The sequence below is a fragment of the Aquarana catesbeiana genome, linkage group LG09 (genome assembly GCF_042186555.1).
Source record: "Aquarana catesbeiana isolate 2022-GZ linkage group LG09, ASM4218655v1, whole genome shotgun sequence".
Lineage (NCBI taxonomy): Eukaryota > Metazoa > Chordata > Amphibia > Anura > Ranidae > Aquarana > Aquarana catesbeiana.
This window is the reverse complement of record NC_133332.1, coordinates 101,758,878-101,773,130: the sequence shown is the minus strand read 5'-3', so window position 1 is coordinate 101,773,130 and position 14,253 is coordinate 101,758,878. Positions and strand designations below refer to the sequence as shown.

At 41.5% G+C, this 14,253-nt stretch overlaps 1 protein-coding gene across 4 annotated transcripts in view; it reads right to left on the bottom strand.

Moving 5' to 3' along the window:
- Nucleotides 1-8,372: 8,372 nt before the first annotated feature.
- Nucleotides 8,373-14,253, bottom strand: part of VAMP7 (vesicle associated membrane protein 7) — a 64,461-nt gene continuing 58,580 nt past the window's right edge. For all 4 annotated transcript variants that reach the window (XM_073599084.1, XM_073599085.1, XM_073599086.1 and 1 more), the window contains exon 8: nucleotides 8,373-12,525. In XM_073599084.1, the coding sequence (XP_073455185.1) occupies nucleotides 12,457-12,525 (69 nt within the window). In that variant the 3' untranslated portion in view covers nucleotides 8,373-12,456. The remainder of the gene's footprint in view (nucleotides 12,526-14,253) is intronic.

Sequence of the window (14,253 nt, the reverse complement as noted above, 5' to 3'; positions counted from 1 at the left end):
GACCCTCTGTCTGGACAGTGCTAATGCCCTGTGCTGAACACATGCAAGACTGCCACCCAAAAAAAAAATAGTAATACACGCCAAACTGAGCATGTGCAGAGTGCCTCCAAGGCTCTGTTCTATCAGCAGATGGATTGGGGACAGCAAAAGGGAAGGATCAGAGAAGACAGGATCTAACAGCCTTTACATGATGCATAGGCTTAACCCCTTAGGTTCCACAGTGAGTATAACAAGCATGCTTTACTGCATATACAGACTGATTTTACTGTTGTGGGTTTAGTAACATTAACATGTAGCAAATGCGGAGAAAGAGCTACATCCTATTGGTTGGTATATGTATTGTTTTGCTGTGCAAGCTACTAGTAGGACAGTTTGGGAAGCCACTGAAGGTGGTATGTACAATTAAGTCCAGTGCCTCTCAAAATAAAAATTTCATATAGGACTTCAATCATAGACCTTGAGTTACATTTGTGCTCGTAAGTTTACATACCCTGGCAGAATTTGATTTCTTGGCCATTTTTCAGAGAATATGAATAACACCACAAACTTTTCTTTCACTCATGGTTAGTGTTTGATCATAAATGAAAATAAATAAGAGTAATATGGCACTACCTATATAAAATAAACAAACAGACTCATATCATTAATGTGGTGTGAGATACCATTAGGTGATGAGATAAAAATGTGCAACTAATGAATGATATAAAAAATGGTGATCAGCAACAAGCCTAAATTGCTATGCAGTAAAAAGGCGACATGCCTAAATCACCTATGTAGTGAAATGTGGTAATATATACCACTACTAATATCATAGAAAAAGCATGGGACAGAAGTGTAATACACTAACTATAAGTGATAAAAACAAGTAACTCTATCCAGAAAGAGTGATACTCAAAGACGTATACAAAATAAACCCCAAAAAAACAAAAAGGAATCCAGTCCCAATATATGTGAGATATAAATAGATAGACCAAGTCGTAACACCTCACCTCTTGCCACCTCTACTGTTTTACCGGGTAATATTGTGGGGTTTGTCCTGATTTTTCTCTTATTTACGCTCTTTTTTTTTAATCTCTTATTCATGTTCTTGTTTCCCTTCACCACCAGGGGGAGTTTTTACTCCAAGCTATATTGCTGGGTTTTTGCAATACCCTCAGGTTAATGCTGATTAAGATATCATGGCTACCTGATTGTGGGATCAGGTACATGCACATAATAAGTGGAGTTACAATTCACCCTTGATATACATCAAGGACAATAAATTCTTTGAACCAGGGATGAGGGAGGTAGGAGGGAATTGGATAAAAAACAGTAGCACGCAATTAAAAGATATTATTAAAGGGGGGAAACTACACCCTTATCTGGATTTGAAAGCAGAAACAGACCGATAGGTGGTCAATGCGTGGAGGTACAAGCAGTTATCGCTCTTTATTGAGAAACTTCCGAAACCAATTAGAGGAGAGGATGAGTATAGGCCATTAGAGCAGTTATGCAAGAGAGATAAACCGGGTAATACTATCTCCCATCTCTATAAAATCCTGTCCATGAAGGAAGAACAGGTTGTACCTCCATATATTAAGAAATGGGAAAGGGAGTTGGGGTCACAATGTAGTGAATTCACAGTGGAGAGGATTCTGAAAATGGTACATGGTTCTTCGTCCGATACTACGCGGTCGGAGACCAATTTTAAATGTTTAGCAAGGTGGTACGCCACGCCAGACAGACTTAGTAAATTCTATCCACATAAAACGGATAGATGCTGGAGGGGGTGTTCAAATTTAGGAACGATGGCCCACATTTGGTGGGAGTGCCCGGACATTAAAGTATACTGGAAGAAAATTATACAATTCATTAAGGAAATAACTAAGGAAACTGAAGTAGAAGATCCCTGGCTATGCTTATTCCATGGAACTGCGAAGCCGATAAAGCAGTACCAATCATCTATCGTCCCTATATTATTAGAAGTAGCGAAAAAACAGATATCAAGGAAATGGTTACAGCCCGAGAGTCCCAACCCCAGGGACTGGCTCTTTGGTATAAACGAAATATAGAATATAAGGATTATCCGGGAGACGAGTCAGATGAGGAGGTTGCCGGAATAGATAAATGGGCAGGGTGGAGGAGCTTTAAGAGTTCCTGGAGTTACCTAGTGGAGATCACAAAATAACTTCATGAGTTTGAGACCAGGGAAAGTAAGGTAGGATATACATGGTCCGGCCAGCTCAACTGTAAATACCTGCAGGAAGAGGGATTGGGGGGGGGGGGGGGGGGGACCGGGAGGGTAATAAGTTTAGTAGGAGATTATTGTATTTTGTCTGACAATTGCTGTAAACACATTTTTAAACAGTGGCTGTCTTTTGTTATTGTAACATTTATAAAAAAAAAATATCATGGCTAATTACATATCTCAGTTGTCCCTTTTTGGGACTATCTATGTTGCAGCACATGATCATACGGATGTTTCTTAATTACAGTTATATTATGTGTAATATTAACGTTTATGTACGGTTTCCTCTTGTATGGGCTAGCGGCGGCGCAGGTTTTTTAATTTTGATCTCTCATTTAAGGGGCTTTCCTGACTTAGTCACCATCCACACTCTATTTTATTTTCTACTTACACTTACTGTCAGGTTTTCTCAAGCTATTATTATAGGTATGGTGGTGTGGGTGGGTCCTGCGTGGCCGCTGGCCTATAAAGGGCGTAGAGATTAGGTACATGGCACCGCCTCAGAAGACGTTTGAGAACGAAACGTACGTAAGGCAGAATCAAGTACTGACGTCACTTCCGGGTGTGATAGCGGCTTAGGAAGCCCGTGGAACGCAGCTGGCACGCATGCCGCTCATGGGAACCACGGCTCTGGAGCTATCAATCTCCCGTAGATGTAGATCTTCTTTGCGGATATTTCAGCATATGGAATGCTTGTTTTTATTTATATTTTTAAAACTTTTTTTAGATTCTGTTTATATATTTGTTTTTTTTCCCCCGCTGGTTATTTTAAATAAAAAACATTTTCCAAATTTTTGAAACTACAATATGGGAGCCCTTATCTCATTTTTTTGCATGAATACCCCTATCTGCACTGGAAAGTGGTGAGAGAAAGAAGTATAGTTGGGTGTTTTACCCCTGGAGATTCCACCTGCCCCCAATCTGATCCAGACGAGAGATATCCTTAGGCGATCCATAGAAGTTGGATATTGGATGTCAATGCTGGAAACACTATCTGGGCACTAAGGCTCCATTCACACTAGCGCGTTTTTTGATGCATTTTGCAGAAATGCACGGGAATTTTTTAACATGGGTTCCTATGGAACATGTTCACATCAATGCCTTTTTGTTTCTCTGCATTTGTGGAAAGGGTCAGGGACTTTTTTTCCATGCAAAATGCAGCGTTTTGCATGTAATAGAATTCAATGGACAAGCATCAAAAACGCAAGTGCACCGTTTTTGCCGTTTTTTTTTTTTTTTATTATTTTTTTTTAGACTGTAAAAAAAACTGTAAAAAAAAAAAAAAAAACGCAAATCGCGGCAAAAACGCTGCTCAAAAACGTGGCAAGCATGAAAAAAAACCCTCCAAAAACGCTCAAAAGCAACATGCATAGGTGTGAATCGAGCCTAAGGCTGTCCTACATGCGAGATACCCCTGCAGGGGTGATTGGAGCTGGTGAGTGGGGACCACCAAAAGTCACCTTGATTTTTCCTGTGTTCATAGTCACAATAGGAAGTCACCAAGCATCTAAGAATTATAAAAGACTCTTGTTTTGTTGGTCTTTGAAGGAGTTTGGATGTTACGACTTGGACTTGGTCTATCTATTTATATCTCACATCTATTTTTCACATATATTGGGACTGGATTCCTTTTTGTTTTTTTGGGGTTTATTTTGTATATGTCTGAGTATCACTCTTTCTGGATATAGTTACTTGTATTTATCACTGCTATTATCACTTATAGTTAGTGTATTATACTTCTGTCACATGCTTTTTCTATGATATTAGTAGTGGTATATATTACCACATATATATTACCACAGTAGCACATTTCAATACATAGGCGATTTGGGCTTGTCACCTTATTACTGCATAGTGATTTAGGCTTGTCACTGATCACTGTTTAGTAGTAGTTACTATTTTTTATCTTTTCACTACATAGGCGATTTAGGTTTGTCACCTTTTTACTGCATAGCGATTTAGGCTTGTCGCTGATCACCATTTTTTATCACATTCATTAGTTGCACATTTTTATCTCATCACCTAATGGTATCTCACACCACATTAATAATATGAGTCTGTTTATTTTATATAGGTAGCGCCATATTACTCTTATTTTTATTCACACTCTATTCTCCTTTTGGGGACCTAGCAGGGTAGGCTGCACACCTATTGCCCTTTAGACCTAAGCGCGGATTTTTCATCTTATTTTATATTTGTTCATAAATGGCTTTAACCAATCAACTGTGTTTAAATCATAATGGCAAACTACCCAAATGCCCCTGATCAAAAGTTTACAGACCCTGGTGATTTTTGGCCTGATAACATGTACATGACGTTGCTATTAAAAGGTAACCATCCTCACCTGTGATCTGTTTGCTTGTAATTATGTGTGTATAAAAGGTCAATGAGTTTGTGGACTCCTGACAGACCCTTACATCTTTCATCCAGTGCTGTACTGATGTTTCTGGATTTTGAGTCATGGGGAAAGCAGAAGAATTGTCAAAGGATCTGCAGGAAAAGGTAGTTCAACTGTATAAAACAGGAAAGGGATATAAAACAATATCCAAGGAATTGAGAATGCCAACCATCAGTGTTCAAATTCTAATCAAGAAGTGGAAAATGAGGGGTTCTGTTGAAACCAAACCACGGTCAGGTAGACCAACTAAAATATAAGCCACAACTGCCAGGAGAATTGCTCGGAAAGCAAAGAAAAACCCACAAATAACATCAGGTGAAATACAGGACTCTGAAAACGTGGTGTGGCTGTATCAAGATGCACAATAAGGAGGCACTTGAAGAAAGATGGGCTGCATGGTCCAGTCGCCAGAAGAAAGCCATAATTACGCAAAGTATCCCACTTACAATATGCCAAACAGCACAGAGACAAGCCTCAAACCTTCTGGCATAAAGTCATTTGAAGTGATGAGACCAAAATTGAGCTTTTTGGCCACAACCATAAACACTACATTTGGAGAGGAGTCAATAAGGCCTATGATGAAAGGTACACCATTCCCACTGTGAAACAGAGGTGGATCACTGATGTTTTGGGGATGTGTGAGCTACAAAGGCACAGGAAATTTGGTCAAAATTGATGGCAAGATGAATGCAGTATGTTATCAAAATACTGGAGGAACATTTGCATTCATCAGCCAGGAAGCTGCGCATGGGACGTACTTGGACATTCCAACATGACAATGATCCAAAACATAAAGCCAAGTCAACCTGTCATTGGCTACAGCAGAATAAAGTGAAGATTCTGGAGTGGCCATCTCAGTCTTCTGCCATCAATATCAATTAGCCACTCTGGAGAGATCTCAAACGTGGAGTTCATGCAAGACGGCCCAAGAATTTACAGGAACTGGAGGCTTTTTGCCAAGAAGCATGGGCAGCTTTACCATCTGAGATGAAGAGCCCCATCCACAAATTACTTCAAGCGTCAGTGAGGCAAGACATGGTATTACGAAGTGGGGTATGTAAACTTTTGATCAGGGTCATTTCTGTTCTCATTATGATTTAAAAAGAGTAAACACAGTTGATTGATGATAAATGGCTTCAGCCAAACACTAACCATGAGTGAAAGAAGTTTGTGTTATCATTCATATTATCTGAAAAATGGCCAAGAAATCAAATTCTGCCAGGGTATGTAAACTTATGAACACAACTGTATATGCATGCTGCCTTCAGATGAATGGACACTGACAAAGAACTATTGTCCTTTAGACGTCAGACCCCTTTTAGAAAGAGGATTTTTTTTTTTTTTTTTCTTGACTCAAGAATTAACTGCTTATTGAAAAAAGGAAACCAAATCTTCTGCGTGTAAGAGAAATGTGCGGCCGCATACAGTCACGAATCTTCAACTGGTTTGATTTCTGCACAGGCTGTGCTGCCACTCGTATCAGGCCGGGGAAACCCAAATGTAAGACTCCAAGACCCCTTTCACACTGGGGTTTTTTTTTTCCGGGTGCTTTAGCTTTAAAAATAGTGCCTGAAAAATGCCTCATCTGCAGTCTCAGTGTGAAAGCGCGAGGTCCTGCAAGCAGCTTCTTGAGGCACTTTAGGAGCGGTGTATACACCGCTCCTAAAGTGCCCTGCCCATTGAAATCAATGGGCAGCGCCTCAGCAGTGGCGCATTGCGAGCGCTTTTAACCCTTTATTCGGCCGCTAGCAGGGGTTAAAAGCACTCCCCTAGCGGCCGAAAAGCACCTCTAAAACTAGTGGCACTTTACCGCCGACACTCCCACATGGTCAGTGTGAAAGGGCTCTAAAAGATAGTGAACAGAGGATGCACCAATTTGTTGCAAAAGGTAATGTGCTAAATTATTATTAAAAAGGAATATGGATATATACTCACAAATAATGACATGAATCAAGCATAACAGTCCAAGAGGTGCTCCGCCCAGCCTGGTCTGCTACACAAATCCCAAATGTGAGATGAAAGTCCAAAAAAGAGCTGACGCGTTTCAAGAGGCATCCCTCTTCCTCAGAGCTACCCCCTCGAAACATGTCAACTTTTAGGACTTCCATCTCACATTTGGGATTTGTGTAGCAGATCAGGCGTGCTTTTCAATGCTAGAAGCTATAGTTTAGCTCCTGTGAATGGAGGAGAGGGGGTGGAATGGGTGGGCATAGCAGGCACTCTTGACAAGTGCCTATGACTGGTCCTGCTGGATCACTTTTACACTGGGCAAGAAGGTGGTCCTCTCCTTCTCGGGCTCTTCCATTCCACTGGGTAGCCCGGGATGAAAGATGGCCTGTCTGCTGGCTGACCATAGAGCTGAAGGAGGGACTTGTGTTCCCTGATTATCTCTATGAAACTGGAAGACAAGGATTTTGTCACTTGCAGTTTTGATTTATTTACAAGGGGTTGCCAGCTTGTAACCGCATCTGATTAAACCGATCTTTGATTAGATGCTTTTAAAGACAGAGGAGAGATCCGGGGTCTAATAGACCCCAGATTTCTAATTAAAGAGTACCTGTCACTGCCTATGCTATCACAAGGGATGTTCATAAACTTTCTGAGCTAGCACCATGTTTGAATCACAATTTATGACTGCCAATCTGTCAGGTAGGGCTGGGGAAAAAATCGATTTAAATCTTGAATCGAGTTGAGAGGTCAAATCGAATCAAAAGTTAAGCAAATCGAGTTTTTTAGATTTTTTTTTCCCACCGCGCCGGTCCTGAGGCGCTGCGGGCATGAGTTTTTAGGCGAGTTCGCGGCTTCGGCCGGACGCCGCGGACTAGGCCGAAGCCGCGGCCTCGCCTAAAAGCTCATGCCCGCAGCGCCTCAGGACCGGCGCGGTTTCCAAAGAAAAAAAAAAAACTCGATTCAAATCATGAATCAAGTTTTTTTTAAGAGAATTGAAGATTTTTTTTTTAAGAAAATCTCCCAGCCCTACTGTCAGGATTAACAACCAGATGCTGTGCATGTTTAGAAGAAGCCAAGTAATTGCAGCCTCCCATTTCTTTTAGGAAATGTTCACTATCTGGGTTTCAGACACAAGCAGACCATTACGAAAAAAATCTGATTAACACAACCCGTCCCTCATCCACAATTATTATACAGGATTTATATAGCACCAACAGTTTGCACAGCTCTTAACAAAATGAAGGCAGACATTACAGTTACATTACAATTTGGTACAAGAGGAACTGAGGGTCCTGCTCATTAGAGCTTACAATTATCTTTGATTGCAAATGTGAAGGTACTGCTGCAACTCGGTTATCAATACCATCACCAGTAACAGCAACAATAAAGAGAACACTTGCTTTATCCTATAGCGGTGATGGCAAACCTTGGCACACAAGATGTGTTGGAACTATATTTCCCATGATGTTCAACTACACTGCAGAGTGCATGAGCATCATGGGAAATGTAGTTCCAAAACATCTGGGGTGTCAAGGTTGGCCATCACTGTCCTATAGCATTGCTCTTCTACTAATCCAAACTGCAGAATCGCTCACTGGTGAGGGAGCAGTGACTGAGTGACACGAGTATGGAGTGCTGCTGTAGGAGCAGTTGAGCATTCTCCGGTTGTTAGTGAGTTGCCACCTGAAACAGAGATCACTAGTGTGACTTGCCCCCCCCCCCCAAGCTGGTCTGTTTTCATTCTGACTGTACTTTGTGCAAGGAAACAGAATAGGGGTGAAATAAAGAGGTATTCGATTCTTCTAAAATTGTTATGGATTTTCTTTAATTTTCAGCAGTCTTAACACATCAGATTAAAAAATAAAAACAGTACATACGTAAAGCAAAAATGATCTCATTAGGTTAAGAAAACATATGAAGGGAAAACAAGGTTTCATTAAACAAATGCCAACATACTGAATAGGAACACTGTATAACAATCACATTCTGAGTGCAATTCTCCTCCCATCAGGAGGAAAGTCTTTTAGTCCTCATCATAACAGCTGTACCATTGTTCAAAGGACATACAGGGTGCAACAGAAAAATACATCCCACAGGCTTCAGCAAGCAAAGTGCCATTTGGAAGTTTTCCATATTAATGTGGATGGATAAGGACACAAGGGTGACCATAAATGAGCCAATCGTTAAGGCCGAGAACGATTTGCTGCAATGACTGTTCTGTCTGTGTCTTTACGATAGGAAACCTATGTTGCTTTTTTTTTTTTTTATTTTGGAAGGTGAATTGGTGTCTCCAGAGGACAGGCACTGATGTGGAAAAGAAGACCTGGCTCTCAGTCTCTGCTCTAATTCATTCCAAAGGTGTTCTATTGTGTGTAGGTCAGGACTCTGTGCAGGGCAGTGACGTTCATCCACCCCAAACGCACTTATCCATGTCTTTATGGACCTTGCTTTGTGCACTGGTCCAAATCATTTTTTGGAGGGGGGGATTATGATGTGGGGTTGGCCTTGGCCCCTTCGTTCCAGTGAAGAGAACTCTTAAGGCGTCAGCATACCAAGACATTTTGGACTATTTCACGCTCCCAACTTTGTGGGAACAGTTTGAGGATGGCTACACAACATGCAAATATTCTCCTGCACTAACAGAGGTATGGAAGCTTCTTAATGCTGGTTGTCTTGCTGCCTTCTCAGGATATTGGGCATCCTCAAACTGGAGACTAGCAAAACAGAAAGAGAAAGGCGCACCGATCTAATGCATTACCACAACTTAGTTTATTAAAAGAGCAATATATGCAAACAAAAGTAATTGATATAAACATGTCACGAGTGTCCTCCACTGCATGAAGGTCCATTACCCCCATCGGTCTTCCAGAAGACCAGGAGGTGCCCAAACGGCTGAGCCATTTAGATACCCCCTGGTCTTCTGGCTGGACCAACGGGCATTAATAGACCTTCATGCAGTGGAGGTCACTCGTTGTGACGTGTGTTTATATCAACTACGTTTGTGAGTATATATTGCTTAATTTATTTATTTTAGGTACTTATATAGCACCATCAATTAATGCAGCTCTTTTACATATACATTCAGGTCTCTAACTCACATTCATACATACACATAATAGTGTCAATTTAGACAGGATCCAATTGACCTACCAGCATGTCTTTGGAGTGTGGGAGGAAACCGGAGTACCCAGAGGAAACCCACGCAGGCACAGGGAGAACATGCAAACTCCAGGGAGGTAGTGTCGTGGTTGGGATTCGAACCAGCGACCCTTTTGCTGCTAGGCGAAAGTGCTATCCACTACATTAATAAACTATATTGTGGTAATGCGCTTGGTCGGCGCGCCTTTCGCTTTCTGCTTTGCTAGTCTCCAGTTTGGCGCACTGGTCCAAATCATTTGGTGGAGGGGGATTAAGGTTTGGGGTTGGGGTTGGAGTTGGGCTTGGCCCCTTAGTTCCAGTGAAGGGAACTCTTAAGCAATCAGCATGCCAAGACATTTTGGACAATTTCATGCTCCCAACTTTGTGGGAACAGTTTTGGGATGGCCCCTTCCTGTTCCAATGTGACTGCGCACCAGTGCACAAAGCAAGGTCCATAAAGACGTGGATGAGCGAGTTTGCGGTGGAGGAATTTGACTGGTCTGCACAGAGTCCTGACCTTTGGGATGAATTATAGAGCGGAGACTGCGAGCCAGGCCTTCTTGTTCAACATCAGTGCCTAACCTCACAAATGCGCTTCTGGAAGAATGGTCAAACATCCCCATAGACACACTCCTAAACCTTGTGGACAGTCCTCCCAGAAGAGTTGAAGCTGTTATAACTGCAAAGGGTGGGCCAACTCAATATCGAACCCTACAGACTAAGATTGGGATGCCATTAAAGTTCATGTGCATCTTTAAAAGGCAGGGATCCCAATACTTTTAGTAATATAGTGTGCGTATGTATGTATGTATGTATGTATGTATGTATGTATGTATGTATGTATATATATATATATATATATATATATATATATATATATATATAATATCTCCACACACCCAGTTTAAAAGGTAAGAGGGTATTAAAGTCCACAACGATTCTGAGCAGAATGTGTTATATTTATTGAGCCTCTGAAATAAATTGGCCCATAAAACACAGAATGGCTTAATATTTTATTAGATAAATTATGCATTAAACAGGATTTTGAAATCTCTATATGTAAGAATTCCATTTATAACAAAGCACTAAAATAAATGTAATTTTTCTTTTATTCTTCACCTCCGTATTCAGATGACCAGTCTACCTCACAAAAAGAACTTGAAGACAACTGGCTGGAGGGCTTCATTCCACACAACTTGAACCTTGATGCCCATTTTAAGTTCACCTCTTTACCCTTTCCTGGTTGGCTGTATTAGATAAGGCAGCCAATCACAAACTGGTAGGGAATGGGAGTGGTCAAGTGTGCCACAGAAACAGTAAACACATTTCCATTAAAAAAAAAAAAAAAAAGATACACCTTCAAATGATTCTGCCACTGCAATATGCTGACTTAGCAGGCTCTCAGCATGTCGCAGCCCCCTTGTAAGGAAGACGAAGAACCCTTAATATTTACATAGCGTCCATTTGTATTGAAGTGACGCCACTCACAGAGTACCTGTATGAGTGATCTTCACAGTTTATCTGCAGATGGTGCTCTAACACACATAGTCGGATTGTGCAACCTCCCTTAAGTCTAGCAAAAACTATGTCAAGTAAGTTACTGCTTAATAAAAAAAATCTATTACATTTAAATCAAATCAGACAGGCCCTAGTAGTTGGTAGATCTGAAGGAAATTATACAATCACTTTGCAAGTCACATAATCAGCTTTTGAGCTTCCATGAAACTTAGGTTGAGGTTGGAGCACCCTGGGCTTACTAAGGTTTGTTGGATTTTGCTTTTTTTTTTTTTTTTTTAATGGGGAACACCTTCAATAAGTGGTGGTGGGGGGTGGCTTTGCTACAAATATGCTATAAAACAAGAACATGAATTAGTTCAAAGAGAAAGAAAAAACTTCCAAATGTGTTTCAAGCAAATACAAAATCTTTTTTGAAGCAAGTTGTTTGCTCTGCCAACATGGACTGACAACCATCTGCCAAGGCTAGATACAGTATAGTTAATAAAGCAATGCCCATATAATATCATTGGCAGCGAGTGCTTTACCCACTGAACTACGGAGAGAACAATTGGGCAGAACACACCTAGCATTTTTAATTCTAAATTGCCGCCCGATCAACCAAGTGATGCTTTAGAGAAAAAAAAACATCAACAGAAAAGATTAACATTCACAATACTAATGAGCTTTAGTGAAAAATCAACAGTGGCTGGAGCAATTCTGAAATGAAATATGTGTAAGACGTATGCAAGGACAGGTGAGCGATCGTAGGTTTCCAATGGCTTTGAACTGAACAATGTCAAAGTTTGGCATCGCCAGCAAAGGCAACAATGTGCTGCTGGACAAAAAAAAAGGATTAAAACAGTAACTTTAGTGAAAAACAGATGAGGGGATATTGAAGGGTAGAGAAAGAGGCTGTGAGGGGAAAAAAGTGGTGTACAAGAAAAATAAACCCCGAAAAAAAACAAAAACCAATTGAGTTACCATGCTCCATCTCCTTCAGGGTATACAGCGTGACAGACTCCTGGCCAAGTTTCTTCGGACACATTATATAAGGCATAGAGCTACAATGTCCAGTAAGAATGGAAGGATGCAACGATGAAGGAGAATATCGGACACCTCAAAGTGTCGAGGGAAAAGGCTTTTCTATCAAGTCTCTTTTCAGGTGGGATTCTACATGTGTGAATAGGTAGTACTTTGACTTTCTGGTTTCCTGGAGAACACTTTCATGCATCGGAAGACAGAGGAGTTACTTATTCACACAGGTGGGCCACGTCAGCCCTCCGCAAGCTGCTGACACGATGATATAGATAACAACCTGGAGCGGAAAATAAAAAACAGAATGCATCTTAAGATACGTCCATTGTCAAATTACATTTAGGCATTAGTGATGAGCTTGGGTTTGGCCTGAACCCGGAGGTAAGCGGTCATCACTGGGGCCAATCATCTGTGGTCAGGACATTTCCTACAATGGCACATACACAAAGACCCCTTGTGACATCACTGACCAAATATAGTGAAGTGGCCATATAGGGATAATAACATCACAAGCATCCCCGCCCCTTTGTGTACATGCAGTTGAGGGGTGGGAATGTGCCAATCTGATTGCCCCAGCAATGCCAGTTTACTTCTGGGTTTGGAACACACCCAAGCTGATCACCACTGTGTATGGTAACACTGAATAAAAGCTTGTTGCCTGTCCCTTTATGTTTGGTTTCCCTTACATTCATCTGTACCAAGAATACCTTCTTATTGATAACGGCCAAGAAATAAAAGGGCTCACATTCTTTCCCAGACAGCTTCAATGACACCATCGTAAAATCATACTTTCTGTTCACTGAAAATATAAAACAGGTGTCTGGAGAAGGGGTCTCCAAAACTTTCTAAACAAAGGGGCAGTTTACTGAGCTTCAGAATTTAGGCGGCTTAGACTGTGCCCAGTGGGAGTAAACAATCCCCATCACTGGTGTCAGTGGGAGGAATAGTGCCCCATCACTGGTGTCAGTGGGAGGAATAGTGCCCCATCACTGGTGTCAGTGGGAGGAATAGTGCCCCATCACTGGTGTCAGTGGGAGGAATAGCGCCCCATCACTGGTGTCAGTGGGAGGAATAGCGCCCCATCACTGGTGTCAGTGGGAGGAATAGCGCCCCATCACTGGTGTCAGTGGGAGGAATAGCGCCCCAAGGCCCAGATAAAAGGCAAGCAAAAGGCCACACCTGGCGCCTAGGCCACAGTTTGGAGACCAGTTGCAAAGAGCCACACATCTTCATTAAAGAGACCCTGTCACAAGAGCAATATAGATTCTGGCTTTGCAAGCTGCATATCTGTTTCTTGATAGGTTTCTTTTAATGTGCATGTAGAGCAAAAATGTGTTCCTGCTGGGGAGATTCACCCTCTCTACTGGTCCTGGTGACCAATGTTTTTGGTGCAGAAAGTAGTGGGAAAAACATTTTTGAGTTGTCCCAGGAACAAGAGGTTAAGAGAAAACTTCCATTGTGGAAATCTGTTCTGAGGACAATGACCAAGAGGAGATATCCCCTCTCTTCTTACTCATTAGGGAGAGGGACAGAAATAAAACATGAAAGGGATATTAAAGGATAAAGTTCACCTTTGGGAGCATGTTACACCCAAATTTAGGGTGTAACATGCTCATCTCCCTACACTCGCTGTCACAATTTAAAAATAGTGCGGCTCTGCAGGGCTCCACCTACACAGCCGCGTTGTTTATCTACAGTAATCTGTGAATGAATGGACTACAAGTACAGTCTTCCACCTCAGCAGACAGCTTGTAGTTCTCAATGAACGGCGAGAGTGCTGGTGAGCGCTCTAGTAGTTAATTGATTTTCCTGCTTTTCGGTAACTGTCTGCCTGTACAGGAGGTACGGGCAAACAGCTATACTGAGGGTCTGAAAGAGTGTGATATTGCACCCATGATCTACTGTGCACAAGTGCAATGCTTTTCAGGATCCTGTGGGAAAAAGTAATAAATATACACTTTTTTCTGCAGAAATATGTGCATTTATTATTTTTTCCCCAGAAGATGAT